The 19,277-nt window shown below is 50.4% G+C and overlaps 1 protein-coding gene across 1 annotated transcript in view; it reads right to left on the bottom strand.

The window, feature by feature from the left end:
- The window catches only part of KCNQ3 (potassium voltage-gated channel subfamily Q member 3), a 298,396-nt gene that overhangs the window by 45,428 nt on the left and 233,691 nt on the right, over nt 1-19,277 (bottom strand). Inside the window, 3 exon segments of the mRNA XM_079901356.1 lie at nt 2,052-2,224; nt 6,183-6,309; nt 7,918-8,008. Coding sequence (XP_079757482.1) covers nt 2,052-2,224; nt 6,183-6,309; nt 7,918-8,008 — 391 coding nt within the window.

Here is a 19,277-nt window from a genome sequence, read left to right as displayed (position 1 = left end):
AAGAAACTGCATCCTCCAGTGAGAGACTCCGGACGTTTTAAATTTGTATTTCATTTTCTGTATATATTTACTTGTATGTTCGTGAAGAAAAGCATGTTTGAAATAATCCATGCTATCATTAATGAGCATTTACTATTCACCAGGCACTTACATGTACCTTTTTCTTATGTGAGCCGCTGGAAGGATTCACATTTTAACCACTGGGGAAGCTCGTATAAAGACAGAGCAATGTTCTTAAAGTCTTACGGCTGGAAGGCGGCACAGCTGAAATTTGCACTGAGCTGCTGTCTGACTCCTGAGCTCCTGTATTCTACGATGACATGCCGGCATATCTGGGTGTGCACTGAGCTGGAAGAACCCAGGAGTTAGCTGTGTGGAGGCATTCTGGGGTTGCCAAGTGGGGATGGCATGGTGCTGTTAACGCATATAAGGGAAACTCTGAGCTCCTCAAGGGCAACTTGCCCCAGGATCACTGCCTTTGGTGCAGTTCCCCAGAAGCAGAGCCTGAGACAGAAACTCAGGTGCATTTGATGATTGAGGGAGGGTCTCGGGAGAGAGGGAGTGAAAGAAACCAGACAGGGCAGGAGACAAGAGCTCAGCAAGGATGTGGTCTCTGCTGGGGCCTCCTTCAGCCTGATCCCACGGGGAGCTCTGGAGTGTGAACTGCACCACAGGGCTGGTCCCAACACAGGAAAGGTACTTGTGTCAGTCAGTCACTGACTGTGTGCTTCCCTCATGTGGGGGAAGGAAGATGAGAACAGTTTAAGCTCCTGGGCCAGGCTGCGCTCCTGTATGTCTCCAGAGAAGGGGACAGCTGGGAATATTAGCGGCTAACTCTCATAGCAGCTGAGGGCTGAGCACATCCTCCCGGTAAAGGTAGCCTGGTCAGGGCACCAACCGTGTCCATTGTACCCACCAAGCCTGGCACAAGAAGACGCTCTTGTAGTGACAAAGGTAGCTTTGGCTTTATCCCCTGAAGAACACCCATCCCAGGGGTCCTTCACTCCGATTTCTCCTGAACTGGCCTCGGAGTGTGAGGTTTTTCCTGCCACTCAGAGGTTTTTGCTTCATTTCTCCAGGGTCCGGCTGAGGCAGGGATGTTAACACAAAGTGCTACCAAAGGTCTGGGCTAACCATAGGAAAGAAACACAGGGAGCACGACAGAGACAGCTCCAGACACGCTGGACTCTGCCTGCCTGGGTTTCCACACCTGCACAAGCACGTGGGACTCTGGGAGAGATCAGGCCAGGTCCCACTCATCCCAGCTTCTCATCTCCCTTGGCGAGGCAAGAGCCGCCACGACCAGCAGCAAATCACTGAGCACAGGCTCTGAAGCCAGACAGCCTGGGTCTGTGCTGGTGGGCAGCTCACTTCCTCTTTCCAGATCTGCTTCCTTAGCACTGAAATGGGGTAAGAACAGTGCCTGACCCCGGGGGCGAGCTAATCTGTATCGAACACTAAATTCTAGGCACCTGTGCTTCTGGCTACGTAATAACAATAGCAACTGAACCACATCAATGAACTGGGTGTATTCTAAAGGCTTTTCACCCTGAGGTGAACGCATTATCATTTCCATTTTATAAACGGCAGGAGAGAAGACCCAGAGGGGTTACAGGAAATCTCCAAAGTCCCATCAATAGAGTCTGGATTCAAACCAGTCTGCCGGATTCCAGAACCCTTCCCTCCCATCCCATGCTGGTTTGCATTGGCTCATTTCATCCTCTCCACAATCCGGAGGTACAGGCATTATCATCCCCGCTTTAGGAATGAGGGAAAACTGAGGTCAAAGGGGGTTGAGTGACTTGGCCAAAGTTGTTTGCATTTGGTGCGGCTGAGACCTGAGCCCGGGTCTACCTGCGTCTGCTGGCTGCGGCACACCTGTGTGTGCTTCTCCTTCCTGCTGCTGCTTCTCCCCCCATCTTCACTGTCATCATCATCATCAGTGGGCAGGACAACCACCCTCTGGGGATGCTGTCAGGGAGGAGATGCCACGGATGGGCCTAGGTGGGCAGGAAGCCAGCGCGGTCTGGCCTCTTCGCAGCGACACTTACTTTGCTGTGGGCGCAGATGGCCGAGCCCAGGAGCTTCCAGGTGCCGCCCCTCCGGTCCATGCGAAGCATCCGCAGTATCTGCAGGAAGCGCAGGCTCCGCAGGGACGTGGCCAGGACATTGCCCTGGTTTCCCACGGCAACCACCGGCACAGAGGCAATCAGCACGAAGATGTCTGGAGAGAGGACGGAGGGTGGCAGGGGAGGGGGAAAGGAGGTCAGGCCGAGGCACGGGAGCCGTCACAGGCAGTCGGCGGCAGACGAACACAAGCTAAACGCTGCTGCGTTAAATCGTCACGTGGACCGCACGTGATTCGCGTTCTCCCGTGACAGGTGAGGAGACAGGAGCTCTGAGCGTGAATGCCCTCCTAGGGCCACGCGGCCGGATGTGGCTGACTTGGGACTGGATGCAGGAGGCCTGCTGGATTCCAACGCTCACTCTAAATCCTAGGGAAGTGAAGCTCCAAGGCCCTCCGGGAGTGGCACTTGGGGGCCCCTCTCTGGCCGAGAAGGGATCTGGGCTGCCCAGGTGGTGGAGATGAAGCCTGAAGCTCAGATGCTGCTTTACTGTGGGTTTTCCCTGCAAACAGCCCCTGAGCCAGGGACGAGGCTGTGGCTGATTTAATGAGAAATGATCTCAGGAAGCAGAAGTGAGGGGAGAGGGGGGCGGGGAAAAGGCCAGTGCAAGGGATGTTGTCAAGGCTGCTGCTGGAGCCTCTGAGCTGTAGGCAGAACACCTCCCACCACTGTCCCTCTGAAAGATGGGAGCTGGGCCATCTGTCCACCAGATCCTGTTCCCTGCTGGCTGAGGGGGTCGTAACGTCCCCACACTCACCAGCTCCACTGCCTGTGACCTCCCTCAGCTTCAGAGAAGGCCCTGGGGTAGACTGTGGGAAAACATGGGGCCCACCCCAGAAGTGGGATGCTGCTGTCAGGAGGTGACCTAGAAACGTCTACCAGAGCTGTGACTGGTGGAAGCAGAGGCCGAGGGGATGAGGCACTTCTGAAAGGGCCAAGCTGGCTCCTGAAGTTAAATGGCTGAGGATGGAAGAAAGCGGGCCTGGTCTCTTTCTTATTCCCTTCAATGCCCTCCCCTCAGCTCCCGGATCCGTTATCCCCCCACTGTACTGCAGGGGGCTAAGCAAGTGAAAAGGATCCCATGATCAAGTAAATCTGAAAAAAATTCAATTAAACAGGTTTTGCTACTGCAGGACTTCTCAGAGCCTTTAATATGCTAATAGGCCCTGTGGCTCTCAATTTTACCAATGAAGTCCAGCCTTTCTCCAAAGATTTTGACCTGTCTGAACTGTTTTTGTTTGTTTGTTTTGCAAGAGCATCAGGATTCCAGGGAACACACTGTAGGAATGTTTATCCACTGGGCAAAGTCCAAACTTCTGAAAACCCTCTGTGATCCAGCCTCTGGGAACCTTCTGGAAGCACGTGTGGTTTGCTGAGCCCACAGTGTCCTCTCACACCTCTACACCTTTGTTTGTGCTGCCGCCCAGCTTGGATTAGGCTCCTTGATCTACACCAGGTACATCTGCCAAAAAAGCTGGCACTCCTTCCACCGTGTCCAAGTATCTCCCAGGTGTGCCTACGCCTTGGGAAAAAGTAGTGCTCAGACACCTGGATACCAATAGGTCTACATCCTTGGCCAGGCTTCTCAGTCTATCTGTGCAAAGATACCCATTTATCACGTTTGTAAAAGAGAAAACAAAACCTAGGTGCAGGGTAAATGTGACTGAAGTCTATGACACTCTGACAGGACAGCAAATTCTGGCCCAGAGGGACCCATCCACGCCCAAAATGGCAGGGTCTGAGGCTGCTTCGAGCAAGGAGGCCATGATGTGTGTGGACGTGATGACCAGCCTCTTGTCAGACACACAGAGAAAAGCAACATTTCCCACAGGGGCCACGTTACGGGAGAAGTTGAGAGGGGTAGAAGAGAAAATGCAGCGACATCAGGAAAGAGGCCAGCAAGGATGGTGGAGGCTGAGGCCCAGCCTTGTCTCTCCAGGAAGGCGGGCAGGGGAACGTGATCTGGAGCTCCGGTACAATCCTGGAATAGTGGAGACAGTTCCACGGGGAACGCCCCTGTTCCGGAAGGGCCCGGGCTCCGCATGCTATGACATCCTCTAACTTGGCAGGAACCTCTGAATCTGGGCACCGTCGATCACAAAGTCATCTCCCCCACCCCCTGCCCACACACACACACACACACACACACACACACACACACTGGATAGGTCACCCCAAAAAAAAGTCAGCTTAAGACTTAAAAGAAAGACAGGAAAGAGGAAGGGGAAGGAAAGTTGGGGGCTGCCATGGACTGAATGTTCGGGTCCTTTCAAATTCATATGTTGAGTCCTAACCCCCCGTGTAATGGTATTGGGAGGTGGGGCCTTTGGGAGGTGATTAGGTCATGAGGGTGGATCCCCCATGCATGGCATTAGTACCCTTATGAAAGAGACCCCAGCGTGCTCCCTCGCCCCTTCCATCATGTGAGGACACAGCAAGAAGACAGCTGTCTAGGAAGTGGGAACTGGACTCTCACCAGAACCCGGCCATGCTGCCACCCCAATCTCAGATGTCCAGCCTCCAGAACTGTGAGAAATAAATTTCTGTTGTTTATAAGCTACGCTGTCTGTGGTGTACTGTTATAGCAGCTGTAAAGGACTCAGACACGGTAGATAGACATGGAAAGAGGACAAAGGAAGAGAGGAAAAAAATGTGAAAAAAACCCAGTAACTACCAAGTGCTCCAAAATTGCACGTGTGCACGTGTGCGTACACACACCCACCCTCCTTGCACTCAAAATTCTAAGCAATAAACAAAACCCTCAGATTTCCAACCTCAGCAGCAAATGGGAAGAAGGAAGAGAGGCTTCAGCTGACAGTGAGGCTGGTACCTGTCCTTTGTGTGAGGCAACCTGCAAACGCGGCAACACAGCCCCAGGAGGCACGGAGAGAACTTGGCACCTAGGACAGGGGAGGGGTCCAGCTCTTCCTCCCTGGCTGGGTCATTTGTACCCACAGGGCTGTATCCAGTCCCAGCAGGTCACTTTTTAAAAGGGGAGTGAGGAATAAGCAGCAGCTCAGAGGAGAGGGTCTATGATGCTAAGAAAATGGGCTGTAAGATGGAGTTGAAGCCGCTAAGCACATCCCTCCCAATGAAAGGAGACTGCTGGAGTGGAGGGGAGGAATAGGATGGCTGAACTCGAATATCTGAAGACAGTCAGAGGAGTTAAGATGGAATGAATACCCTCGAGAGGTGGTGAGCGCCCCGTGACTGGAGGTATGCAAGTAGAGTCTGGGGGACCACTTAAAGGCTGCTGCAAAGGGGGCTGGAGCATCAGACAGGAGGGCATCTTCAACCAAACGCTTCTGAAGGTCCCTTCCAGCCCTGACATTCTATGATCCTCTGACTTTAACCATCCCTAGGAAGTCGAAGCTACAAGACTCCTAACCATCACTGCAGGTAGATTTCGTCCTGTCACTGTATGACTTTAGTAGGACCTTCAGACGGGAACATGGTGGGGTGCACCAATAGGTGTGTGTGAGAGCTTCCACCTTCTTTGCTATCAAAATGCCTACACCTGGATGGAGGAGTCTCCATGACACCTCCCCAAAGCAAGGTGGGTCAGGACACAGCATTATGGTGGCGAGGGGGGTCACAGGTGCTAGATTCTTCCAGACTGGGTGTTAGGATGGAAGAATTACCTCTGCGGCCCTACAGAGGTCATTCTCAACCAGCAATGGTGTCACGCCTCCCATCCCCACCGGGGCCAGTCGAACTGCACGGGCAGTTTGGCTGTCACGGTGACTGGGGTGCTACTACTCCAGGGACTGGGGTTGCCCCACATCCTGCAACGAGCTGTGGCTCCTTCACGACCCAAATGCCAAGAGTGTCTCCCACCCGCCTTAAGAATTCCTGCCCTGTGGACTCATTATAAAGAGAAGCCACGGGGGCAGGAATTCCACCTGCTGGAGGATTGAAGGGAGGGTCAGAGGCGGGGCGGGCCCCCACGATGCCGCATGGTTTCCCAGAAGAACAGCGTCTGCTTAAAATTGCCTCAGAGAAATAATGCACCAACAGAGGGGATGAGGCACCCCCGGGCTCGGGGTCAGGGCTTACCCAACATGCACAAGGGCTTCCTGGCAAACTTCAGTCGTCCCCGCCAGCCTTTGTATCGGCAGCAACACCCAGCAGCCCAGATCCTCAAAGCAAACTCGGCTCCGAAGATGAAAATAGCAAATGTTTCCTGCGTTGAAGCACATGTGGAGAGACACATTAACCGGGACCCGGTTGTCCAGAACTAGCGATTTCTGTCCGTAAGTTCTGAAGAGCTGGATTTCTGTTGTTGCTGGTTTGGTGGTAGAGGGGGTAGGACAGGCTGATCACCTCCATTCAGTTTGGGGCAGTTCCTGTCTTCACTCTGATGTGCTAACTGTCTCTAACATTAAGCCTTTTTTCTATGTTTTTGTTCTAATGGATCATTTTTAAAAAATCCCTTTAATGTACTAAAAGCCTCCAAGAAGTTCAGTTGGGTTGGAAGGAGAGGAATCAATGATATTGCCCAGCCGGTGTCTGGTCCCTGGTATTGCTAATCGTGGCCAACGGTTACTGAGCACAGCTCCTGGGCCAGGCACCACCCGGAAGTATTTTATAATATGACCCTCATCTTGTATTTTGAAAAACCCAGGCTGGGCAAGGAGTGGCTGAACAAATGTCTCAAGGCCAAAAGTGGCAAACAAGGAATCCCAGGCAGGTGATCAGGCTCTGAGCCCGTCAGGACCATGCTATGGCGTCTCCCGGGACAGCGGCTTTGCATCTTCCCTGCTGAGCCTCCTTTGTGCGTCAGATGGAGACACCTTCGCCCCCACTGGTTGGTGACCTCCCTGGGGCCCTTGGGGAGCTGCAGCAATCCTCGAAACTTAGTTCCTGGAACTGGATGGCTTCCCAGGAGTCATCTGCTCAGGTCTTAACTTCAGATCTGCCCTGTAGACTGTCAACACCTGCCCTTGGAAGGAACCTGCTGATTCCAGCACCATGGACACTGGTTAGCTCAGTGGGAGGCAAAGGTTCTGCTATTTCGTAAACCCTGATTGGGGGCTGGCATCCCTTCCCTGTGCAGGGGGTGGGGCCTCACCCTAGAGAGGTGGGTTGATCCTAATCCAGGAAGGCGTGGTCATTCAAAAGGCCAGCTGGAGAAGGATCCAGCCCTTCCTGGGAGCCTCCTCCTGGCCCGGTGTGGAGGCTGCACCAGCCTATCGGCGTGTGCCCCTCACCGTACACTGCTACATCTTTTAGGTGAGGGTGGGAGGAGACTGAGTCGGGGTGTTAGGTAACTTGCCCGAGAATTCTAACTGCACGCTCTCTCTGCCGCACCACGGGATACAGACTGGAGAGTAAAAACAGGCAGAGGCCCAGAAGGGAGGTCCTGGAGTGCTCATGCAGAAATGGGATTTGTTGCTTGGCCTTGAAGGAAGAGATCCTCAGGGTTTAGGGAGGAAAAGCAGAGGAAGGGTTGGGACGAAACATGCCTTTGTGTTACTGTCAGAGGGTTGGGAAGCTGTATTTTACCATTTAACCAGTGGGTATTGGTGTTTGTGTTGACCTTGTTTATGTCCCCTTATCTCTAACCTGGAATAACACAGGCCAGCCATTCCCTGCTCCACCTGTGCCCCCAGCAGACCTCAGCCACTGATCCACCAATGCTTTCTCCTGGGCCTGGACTTGGCCAGAGACTCCAGGAAGCCAAAACCGGTTGGGCAGAACTGCACCCAAGGCCTCCTTGTCTTCATCGTTGGCGGTCCCACCAGAGCATCTACCCCCACAGCACAGCACCACGGGGCAGGCGCCTCCTCACCAGCAGCAGAAGCCAGTCTCCCGAAACAGTCTCGTACTCCCTGAAGGTGGTCAGGACGGCCAGAATCAAGCACCCAAGGACAATCAGGAACCTAGAGGGGAAGGAAGAAGGAAACTAAGGAAGCGTCTAGTCTTGGATTGCGCCGAGGCAAGACTGCGAAGGTGTCAGACGGGATGAAGCTACAGCATCCGTTCGACATAGGTGTGTGCTTTATCCGTGACCCCATTTAACCTCATAACACACCTGAAAGGCAGGTAGGAATTAGTGCTCCAGTTAAAGAAAACAGGGCTGAGAGAGGTGAGGCAATGTGCATAACTTTTACTTTACCAGCTAGTTAGTGGAAACAGTGAGAATTTGAATTAGATCATCGGGTCCCAGCCCTGGAGGGCTGCAGATGCCTTGAAAAACCAAAGTTACCGCAAGCTTTGGTAAATCAACGGGAATATGAATATGTTAATCATGTGTCCTGCACATATAGGTCTATGTTTTTCAAACATATGAAAACATTCTTAGAATAAAAACAAATGCATCCAACGATTGATAAATTCGGTGATGGCGTCTGTCACCATATCTTCATATTATTATTATTTTTTTGACAGTCAATGGTTACTAAAGGAAACAACCTCTTTCAACTGGGGGCCTTCAGAATCGATTTTGAAATTACCAAGGGTGCTTCCTGCTAGAAAGAACAGAAGCCACCGCGATGCAGTGTTGCTCATTGAAAAGTCACTGCAAGCTCATCTGGTTCATGGCCCCGCCTCAGGCAGAAGCTAACTGCAAACAACCCTTTGAGATTATTATGTTTATAAACTCCCTGTGTGTGAGGGGGGTGATGATGGCGGTGGAGGGACAGTGTGTGTGTGTGCACGCTTCCCTGTTTCAGCAAAGAAAAAGGGTTCTCCCTGGCTCCTGGTGGAGAGTCTTTGGTTCAATGGTCAGCACCAGGTTCCCTGGGTGTGTAAGAGGGAAATTACAAGCGAGGGTCCATGCAGGAGGCTGGGTCACATACTCCAAGCTCTCCTGCTCTGTGTAATCTGGCTCTGTGCCCTGCTAGGTTCCAATCCATGCTTTTTTGGTTTGTGTAAGTGGGTACCCACTTGTACATTCATTCATTCATCCATCCATCCATCCATCCATCCATCCATCCATCCAACATTTATATGGCAGGCACTGGGGGACAGAGCTGAAATTCAATGATGAATAAGCTGGATCCCGTCCTCCTGAGCTCAGAGTTCAGACAAACAGGAAGCGATCTCATGGTGTGACAGTAAGGACCATGATGTAAGGAGGCCTGGAAATGTCTGCTCCGGGCCCTGGACTGGACCAGAGTCCTGGCTCCGGCCCTTGGTGATCCCTCCTGATCACATTTTCTGATCAACAGTGCAGCTGATCTGCAGACCTGAATCCATGTTTCCAACCCTGCCTATGAACCCAAACAAGATTTTCAACTCCCTCCTGTGTTTGGCCATTTTATTTAAATTCATGACTCCTGATCCATAGCTGGAATCTGCCTTCTCTTCATCCCAAATCTTCTCAGGTGATGATGACGATGATGATGACAGTGACAACTGTAACAACGTCAACACCCCCCACCACTCTTTAGCGAGCAGTTGCTACATCTATCAGCTCATTTATCCTCACAACCGCCTCCCAAGGTAGATATGATCATTCCCATTTTAGCAATGAAGAAATTCCTCAGAAGGAATCATTACCGTCAGGACAACTGTGTTGTCAGTAAAAAGACCATACAGTTTGGAGTCCAAAGATATGGACTAGAAAGAGGCTCTGGTATGTGATCTTGAGCAGCTCACTGATTCTGGGAACCCCAGTGATCACGTCCATAGAATGAGAATAACGAACCTGCCTAGAGATCACAGTTATTGTGAGGACCACAGGAGATAACGGATGGAGAGTCGTTCGGTCCACTGTTTAAGGTCACGCAAATGATGCCTGGTGCCTGCCCAGACACACAGGCATCCCTGGCTGGACAGGCTCTGGGAAACGTGCTCTTAGACGATTCTACAAATCCATACTCTTGTTCTCTCAGGACTTGACTTTATTCATTCAAAGGCTCTGGAGATAAGATCTAGATTAGAATCCTCTCCCTCCTCTCATGCTGTGTCATCTTAGGCAAGTTACACAACCTCTCTGCATCCTGATTTTCTCATATGTAAAATGGATCCAATAAAAGTGCTGTGCTCTCAATGTTTCAATGATATAATCTGTGTCATGGGCTTAGAAGAATGCCTGACAGATACTTAGCCTTCATTAAATGTTAGCTACTATTTTATTGTGATTTAATATCAATGCCTCTTCTGTCCTAGGCAGAGAGATGGCTTTAAGGGTACAAACATGAATAAAACCTAGCCATCATTTCTCCTAGTCCAGTGGGGGAAACAGAGCACAAATAATCGCACGAGAGTGTGGTTGAGGTTATGATCTGAGTGTCCACCACATGCTTTGGGAGCACAGCACTGGAAGCATGCCAGAGGCTGTGGCCAAAGGGGTGGAAAGATATGTGAGGCTTAGCTAGGGTTGACCATATGTTTCGGTTTATCCAGGACATTGCCCATTGTATGTGTTGACCTGGAGTATGGACCCTTCGGCACTGTGGACACAAAACCCCATTCAATCTTCTCCTTTAGCAAGGGGTGTGAGCCTTCCATGACCTGGCTTTGCCTTCCTCACAGCCTCATCTCTTCTTGCTCTCCCACACCCAGGCGGGCCGTACTGAATCACAGCACTTCCTCAGATTCTCTTACCCTACCGACGTCTGCCTCGACTCTCCCCTTCCCTGCCCGCTCCCCACACACGCCCCTTCGTCTTCCTGCTGATACCTTGACGGTGCTCGTCTTCCTGCTGATACCTTGACGGTGCTCGTCCTGGCTTTGCCTCCAGAGCCTCCCAGCTGCTGCCTGTAGGTTTCCTCATGTGATCCCTCCCTTAGGATCACAGAGCACCCTAAGGCATTTCTATTCCAGGACTGATCCTAACCCATTATCATTTTGTAATCGTTTGTGCACTGTGTCATACATAAAGCACTCTATCTTAACACCCAACTTGAGAATTCATCCTAGGGCAGGAACTGCCTTCGCCTAGTGAAACATTTTACTGATCCAGTTGAGGTGGAAGTTGCAACCCTAAAGGCACAAGACTGCCAAACCTCTCAGTAAGAAAAAGTAGCCAGAAATTGGAGACGGGGGTCGGGGGGGGGGGGGTTGGTCTTGAGGGCCGGGAATGACAAAGAGGAGAGGATATGGCCACATGCTGAAAGGGTGTTAGGTACAAGACTGGCTAAAATTACAAGATCGTGGTCCTGCAAAGACAATCACCAACCATGGCCTTATGGAGTGGTTTTATCTTTACTGGGCATTGAACATGGGGCTAGAGCCTGTGGCCTGGGTGGGGATATGTGTGGGGAGAAGGGAAAGCTTGATGTCCCACAGCTAAACTAATTCAGGAGGAACAAGAGTCCTTAGGCAGATTCTGGGACTCGACGCACAGTCCTGTACTTGAAATGTATGTGAATCTTGGGAAGAGTCTACGAGGTGTGTGCATGGTGACCAGGCCATAAAGTGACCCCAAACGAGCCATGCCCTTGTATAATCCTCATACCTGAGTGCAGGCTGAGCCTTCGACTTGGTTCTAACAAGAGATTATGGCGGAGGTGATGGGATGTCATTCCCTTGATTAGGTTTCATTATGTGGCAAAGGCAATGGGATAGACGCGTCTGTGATTATGTTACTTTAGATAAGACTCCGTCTTAGCTGAATGGAGCAAGAATCACCTGCTGGCCTTGAAGTGAGCTGCCATGTCGGGAAGGGTCTGTGAGGGTCACAAGGCCAGAAACTGTGGTGGCTTCTAGGACCTGAAAGCAGCCCTGCATGAAACCTGACAACCAGCATGAAAGTGGGACTTCAGTCCTACAACCACAAGGACCAACAGTCAGGTGAGTCTGGAGGACTCCCAAGCTCCAGAAAGGAGCCCAGCCCAGCCCACCCCTTGACTGCTGCTTTGTGAGACCCCAAGAGGAGGGCCCAGTTAACACATGCCCAGGCTCCTAACCCATGGAAACTGTGAGACGGTTCACATGTGTTGCTATAAGCCACTAAGTTAGTGGCAATCTGTTAGGCAGCAACAGAAAGCTAAGAGTATGGATGGGAATCTGTACCAAGTGCATCCAGTTTTTATAGAGCCTCACCTCACCCCCTCATTCTTCAGATGATGTCTGGGCTGCACTTGTGTGTTTGGTCTGTGAGGCTCCACCCCTTGAGGGTGGTCTATCTTGTTCCTCTCTGTGTCCCAGTGACTACCCCAAAGCCTGGCACTTAGGAAGAACCCATATGTGTTTAGAGGATGGATAAAAACAATTTCAGAGATGAGCAGTTGCCCTGTGGTTGGAATAGAAGGCAAGGGATATAGGATGGGCCTGGAGGGGCAAGCCAGAGTAGGGTATGAACAGTTTTGTTGGCCAAGTGAGAGTTTGGACTTTATTCTGCAGAAGATCTATATCTACTACATCTGTAGGTATAGCCATATCCATATCATCTTTATCTATTTCTATATCCACCTCCATGTCATCTATATCTGTATCTATAGCATCATCAGTATCCACACCCGTATCACCTATGTCTAGAAAGACTGCTCTCTCACAGGACAGCAGTCAGGAAGCTGTTGTCATGGACTGACCTGCAGAGATGACAGGGTTCCATGAGACAGAATCCTTCCGAAGTTTCAGCGGGACTTGCGACTACTGGGATGTGTAGGCTGGGCAGGAGGGGCATCTGGAGGCTCACGGGGGTTGGTGGGTGACAGGGTGGACCGTGTGGTGTTCACAGACTTCAAGAGTATGTGCCCCGGGGCCAGGACGACAGCAAAGACAAGCTACGCTGCGCACCTGCCGTTTGAGGTCCAAGTGGAAATATTCAGCAGGCTGGTCGAAATTCAAGTCTAAAGCTTAGGGGAGAGGTTGGGGCTAGAGACCTAAGTCCCTTTCAGCTCCAATTGTGATTTTAGAGCCAGGTGAGGGGATAACTCATCCTTAACCTGTCACCAAAACGCAGTGTCACTGTGGTTCCCATCTGCAGGGGGCATGCAGAACCGGGCTTCAGCCAGGAGAGGGCAGCAAACACCTGGCGGAACGTGGCACTTCCTGGCATCTCCAGGAATTAAAAGCACCGGCAACCTGGGGAATTTACTTGCTGGGATTTGAAAACAATGATTAATTTATAAAGCGAAAAGCAGCAGGGAAGCCCTCTTTCACCTGAGAAGGGGAAACACCTTTGGTCTCTTGCATAGTAAAGTTTATTCTTAAGATATGAACTTGATTTCAGACAGGAGGACCAAATGATCAGTCTCACAGATGGAAGCCAGATAGGTGTGGCTAGCCAGGGTCTTCCCCTCTCATCTTGTTTTCTCTCTCTCTCTCTCTCTCTCTCTCTCCCTCCCCGCCCCCCCCCCCCCCAATTATTTGGTTACTTCCTCTGTCACTGTGGTTTCCTCCTCTGTAGCCCTGGCTGTTTCCCTCACTCCACTCCTCTCACTGCCCTCCCTCTCCTGATTTCTTTTCCTGTCCCCCCTGTTCCTCACCTAGCACTTCTCCCCCCGACCCCCCTCCTGGGACTTGCTGAAGTCTTGGGGAGAGTCAACAGCTGTCCCTCTGTCTGCAGGGTCCTGGCTGTCTTTGCCAATGAGGCCAGTTAAGGTCAAGGGTCTTGACATACCCTTAAGCCAGACACCATCTCCTACCCACCTCTTCTCACCCGAGCTGGGCATCCCCTAACAGGAACAAAGCCGGACCTGCTGGAAATATCCTCTCCCAGGCTTCGTTCAAAGTAAGCCCAAGAGGGTGAAAACTCCAGCATTGATTGGTCGTTTTCTTAGCACATCATTTTCTCTTTTACCCCAGACAGCAGCAATGCCAGCCAGGGGCATTGTCACCGTTATATCTGTGCCCCCATTTTACAGATGAGGGACACAGCTTGCAGGCTCAGGCAGCGGGGTCACCAAAGGAAGGAAGGGGGGGCAGCGCTGCTGGGACCGGACCCTGTGCTGAGAGCGGTCACGGGGACTTGGGTGAGACTCTGCAGGGAACGGGGCCAGGTTAGAGCCAGCCAGAGAGGGGGAGGGCTGAGGCCCACAGTTCAGCTTCCCCTCTCCTCTGGACTCCAGTTTGGGGGAGAAAAGCTCAATTCCATTTCCAGGTAGTTCCCTGAGACCGCGGCTGGTTCCTGGGTCCTGGTAGGCATCTTCCGAGTACCTGCAGCTCACCAAAGGCCCTAGACTGAGGGAGGAAGGTGGCGGCTGACCGCTGGACTCTCCTCCTTACACCCCCCATACATGTGCCATGAAACGGGCATGTGTAGCATCACGCTCCCTAGCCAGGCGCAGCAGAACTGACCCCTCTGACGGGGCAGGTGTGCTGAGGCCACAGCTAGCCCACAGGTCCTGATCTTCGGCTGCCACCCTGATCCTTGCTCTCCAGCAGAAGCTACAGCCTTCAGACCACATCAGGATCCTACCGATCCCCCATGGAAATTCCCGGAGGTAAAGCGCCCACTGTGTGTCAGGGGCTTCCTTATTCCCTCCGCGTCAGCCCCAAGGCCTCCTAGAATCTCAGTGCCCAGCCCAAGCGATTCTGAAGAAGCGACACACACCTGAGTTCTACTTCTAGCTCTGTGGTGGACTCATCGTAGGCACTTGAAGAAGCTTTTTCCTGTTCCCGGGCCTCAGTGTACACATCTGTGAAATGAGTGGGTTACAAGATCCAAAAGGCCTGTGAGGGAAGCTGTTGTGGGTTCAGGCCTCCAGCCCACCCTGGCAGGAGGGCCTGGAAGAGCTTTCACAGAAGCACAGACTTGGGTTCAGGAGTTCAGACTTCAACTCTGTCACTTACCCCCTAGGAGACTGTTTCCTCATCTGTAAGTGGGAATGACCACAGCTCCTGATTCAGGGTTGTTGTGCATATGAGAAGCACACAAGGCCACGCTCGGAGGCTATGTGACACCGCGCCCGGCACAGCACGGAGGCCGATTCGTGTTAGCTACTGCAGGAGTGAATTTGAGCTTGGATGGGTCGGGCCTGTGGCTGAGTGTCATGTGGCTAATGGAACTTTTTGCCATCTCTTCAGACCTGAGATTGTTCTTTAGAACAGGGAAATCAACTAGAACTTGGAAGAAGCCCTGGCAGGAAGATGTCTGAGTGCCACCATGCCCTGCACCGTCTACACCAAGCCTGAGTCATCACTTGTCTATTTCTGCAGGGACCCTGGGTGTCAGCGTTCTCAGGTCCATCCAGCCCTCCTAAAGGAAGCCACATTTAGTTTTGGGAGGTGGGAGGGCTGGAGTCTTCTGCCTGCGGACAGGGTTAGCAGCCTTCCCCAGACCAAGCGGTTCTGTTCCATGCCTCTGACCCCCTCATCATATCACCAGCTGAAATATACAACAGTCCCATTAACAGTGCCACCAACATGCCCTCTCCAGTACCCTGGTTTTCATTTTACACTTCCTGATAAAGGGGATGCTATCCTAGGGCTGGCAGGTCATACTCTTTTCCCCCTATAGGCTAGAGACAGGAGTCATGAGCTCTGTACTTCCGGCTCCAGCAGGACTCCTGGGCCATGCAGAGTGGCAGGTACAGTGGGAATCTGAACCAAGCCCGTGGAGAGAAACAGTCCATCTCTGGGTGTTTCCTTTTCTCCTCCCCAGAACAAGCCATACCTCTGAAACATCCTGAGATGTTAAAGTCAATCTGGCCCCCAATCCCCTCTCCCCATTCAATGGCATTCGTTTCGTCATCTGCAGTGTGCTTCCCGTGTGTCAGGCACTGTGTTAGGGACTGGCGTATCTGCAAAGCCTTGTTATCGACAAAGCATTTTTAGTCAACATCCAAACGCATTCCAAGGTAGTGGTGCTACAAAGTGAGGTAAGGTTATATTTTAAGCTTCTTCTTCATGGTGTAAGCATCCACCATGCTCCCCTGGTAACCAGTACCAAAAAGGAGAAGAGTAAAGATTTTGGAATCTAGTGTTAACAGTCAGATCTTAAGATGACCCCAGTGAATCTTGCCTCCTGCTATGCACACATGTGGTTAATCCCCTCTGCGGAAAGTTGGCTGGGACCTATGGCTAGTTTCTAACCAACAGAATACAGTAAAGGTGGCATGTCACTTCTGGAGTTAGGTTATAAAAGACTGTGACTGCCACCTTGCTAGTAGACTCTCTCTTGCTGGCTGTATTTTTGGGAGGGGGTGGTGCGCTGTGAAGCTTACGGGATCTCTGTTCTCGGGCCACGGCAGTGACAGTGCTGAATCCTAACCACTAGACCACCAGAAACTCCCTCTTTTGCTGGCTTTGATGAAGCAAGTTGTTCATACCTCCATCTTGGAGAGGCCCACATGGGATGGAACTCAATGTGGCCTTCAGCCAATGGCTAGCAAGGTACCAAGACCCTCAGTCCAAGAGCCTTCAAGGAACAAAATTCTTCCAATAGCTACAAAAGGGGGCCTGAAAGAGAGTCCTTCCCCAGTGGAGCCTTCAGATGAGACCCCAGCCCTGGCTGACACCTTCATCACAGGCTTTGTGAGAAACCCTGAGCAGGAGACCCAGGTAAGCCACGCCTGGATTCCTGACCCATAGCAACTGAGATGATAAACCTGTGTTATGTTAAGCTGCTAAGTTTTGTGGCAGCTTGTTATGCAGTAATAGATAGCCAGTACTAGTTAACCAGGATCTGAATCTTGGCTCACCACCTAGAAACCAGATGACCTGGGGCAGGTTTATTTTTCTGAACCTCAGTTTCTCATCGACAACACAGGAGTGACAAATCAAGGGATCTTCCTTAACTTCTTCTTTATCCCAGTCTGCGTAGCTCAGAGATTGCACAGGGCAGCAAAAATCCTCATAACTAAAGACCACTTCTCTAATGAGGTCTCCACGCACACATCCTCAATGATTTAACACAGCCTATACCTTGGGCATCACGGCCTTGAACTTCAGTCTCTGCCTCCCTATCAGGTACAGCGTCCAATAGTACAATGTGAACCATCTGCAAAGTGAAAAGGCAAAGCTTACAAAGGATGTAGGATTCCATGAAGTTGGTGGATATGATGATGGAGAGCTGTTCTAAATACACCAAAGCCACGAACAAGTGACAATCGTACTGGAACAACAAAAGACAAGTCAACCGATACTTCAAAGTGGGAAAAATACCATACAATCCTTCCCCCAGAATGTTGAGAAAATAAAATGTGAAGTTATATTGTATCATCATCTAGTTTTTGCAAAGAAAATATAACCTCAAATTAACACTCAATTGAGTCCTTTTTCATCGTAAAAATTAGAGCATAGTTGCAATTATAACCTCAATTTTGTGAACTATGAGATACAATAAACATGTTTTTGTATTTTAATTATATTTTTGTGGTTACGTACTAATGAGAAATTTCCTTCACTGTTTAGTATGAAGTTTGGTCCCCATTTTCAGCAGATTCCCTTTAAGTAGATATTCACTGATTCCTATTAACTGTGGAATAAGGGACCCTCTAAACCTACCTCATGGCATGGTCATGTGGACGAAAAGAGAACCACATATGTAAACTGCCTGGAATCCTGGTAATTACCAGGCATTCATCAGATGCCAGTTTCTTACCTCCTTCCTTCTCATCTTATGCTCACAGAGGAGAGTAAAAAGATGACTTTAATGGGATATAGAAAAAATCATTTTGTCCTAAAAAAACTTCCCTGTTCTTGAAATGAGGCAAGAAAATCATATTCACAAAGAACCACAGACAAATCTGTATCTATATCTTGATCTATGTATATCCTGTCCACATCCATCTGTAGATTTACAGATGCGTAACGCAGATGCAGGTTTTGACCATCTAAACCAGGAGTTGGCAAACTGCGGCCCTGGGCTCAAGTCCAGCCAGCTGGTACTTCTGTAAATAAATTTTCTTATACCACAGCCACTCTCCTTTGTTTATATATTGTCTGTGGCTGCTTCTGTGAGGCAACAGCAGAGCTGAGTAGCTGCAGCAGAGACCATTTGGCCCACAAGCCTAAAATATTTGCTATTCAGCTTTTTAAGAAAAAGTTTCCCAACTTCTGATTTAAACTAAGAGCCCAGGGCAACTGAATTCAATCGGTACCACCTCAAGATGTCTGATATGCCTAATTGCAGGGCAGAAAAAAATATTTAAAACTGAAAGTAAAGGATTTAATCTCACCGTGGTTGAGATAGATGACAGAATATTTAACAAGATTAGGGGAATAAAATAGGGTCACATCCATCCAGGTTTGTGGAAGAAAAGAAATACAAACTTAGGGGAAAGAATACAAGTTATGATAAAAAATAGCACTGGGCTTGCAGTTTAAGCTTCATTAGTTTCATGGTGAATCTGTCTCTGGAAACATCTATTTGAGTTTCATGGTATGTTACAATGCATTTCTTCTTGAGCATCCTGTCTGCTTACTAATGGTTTTTTTTTCCCCCTTTGCGGTACGCGGGCCTCTCACTGCTGTGGCCTCTCCCGTTGCGGAGCACAGGCTCCGGACGCGCAGGCTCAGCAGCCATGGCTCACGGGCCCAGCCGCTCCGTGGCATGTGGGATCTTCCCGGACCGGGGCACGAACCCGCCTCCCCTGCATCGACAGGCGGACTCTCAACCACTGCGCCACCAGGGAAGCCCACTAATGGTTTTTAAACAAATCAGCAGCTCTGTCTGAAGGCACCGTTTCTGCCCCAGAAGCATATTTGTGGATGGCGCTGACTGTGTTACTTTAGGCTGCAAGGAAACTTCACGACCTGACCAAGTGTCATGGGCACCTCTTGTCAGGGAACAGCCTGGGCCCTAGAGCCAAACACATCAGGGTTTCAAGGCCAGCCTCAGCACTGGGCTTCTGGTTCCTGATCTATAGAGTGGGATGAAGTGCCTACCTGCCAACAGGATTCAGTGGGATAACAGATATAAGATGCTTACAGGCTGATAGTACTCAGCACTCAGCAATTGGTACTTTCCTCCCAATTTGCCAACGTACATACCCATTTACAAAATATTTATAATTGGGACCCTAAATTTGGGAATCAGACATGGAATGAATTTGAATTTTGACTACACTATTTACTGCTGTGTGACTTTGGGCAAGTAACTCAACCCCTCTGATCCTTCAATGTCTCTCATTCATTTTGGGGATAACTGCAGATGTAGCAATACCTTGGAGATATTGCAGGTTTGGTTCCAGACCACCATAATAAAGCAGGTCACGTGAATTTTTTGGTTTCCCACAGCACATGAAAGTTATGTTTACACTATACTGTAGACTATTAAGTGTGCAATAGCATTATGTCTAAAAACCAATGTAC

The sequence above is a fragment of the Stenella coeruleoalba genome, assembly GCF_951394435.1.
Source record: "Stenella coeruleoalba genome assembly, chromosome: 17".
In the NCBI taxonomy this organism is placed as follows: Eukaryota; Metazoa; Chordata; class Mammalia; order Artiodactyla; family Delphinidae; genus Stenella; species Stenella coeruleoalba.
The sequence above is the reverse complement of the archived record's forward strand: the minus strand, read 5'-3'. Positions and strand labels throughout refer to the sequence as shown.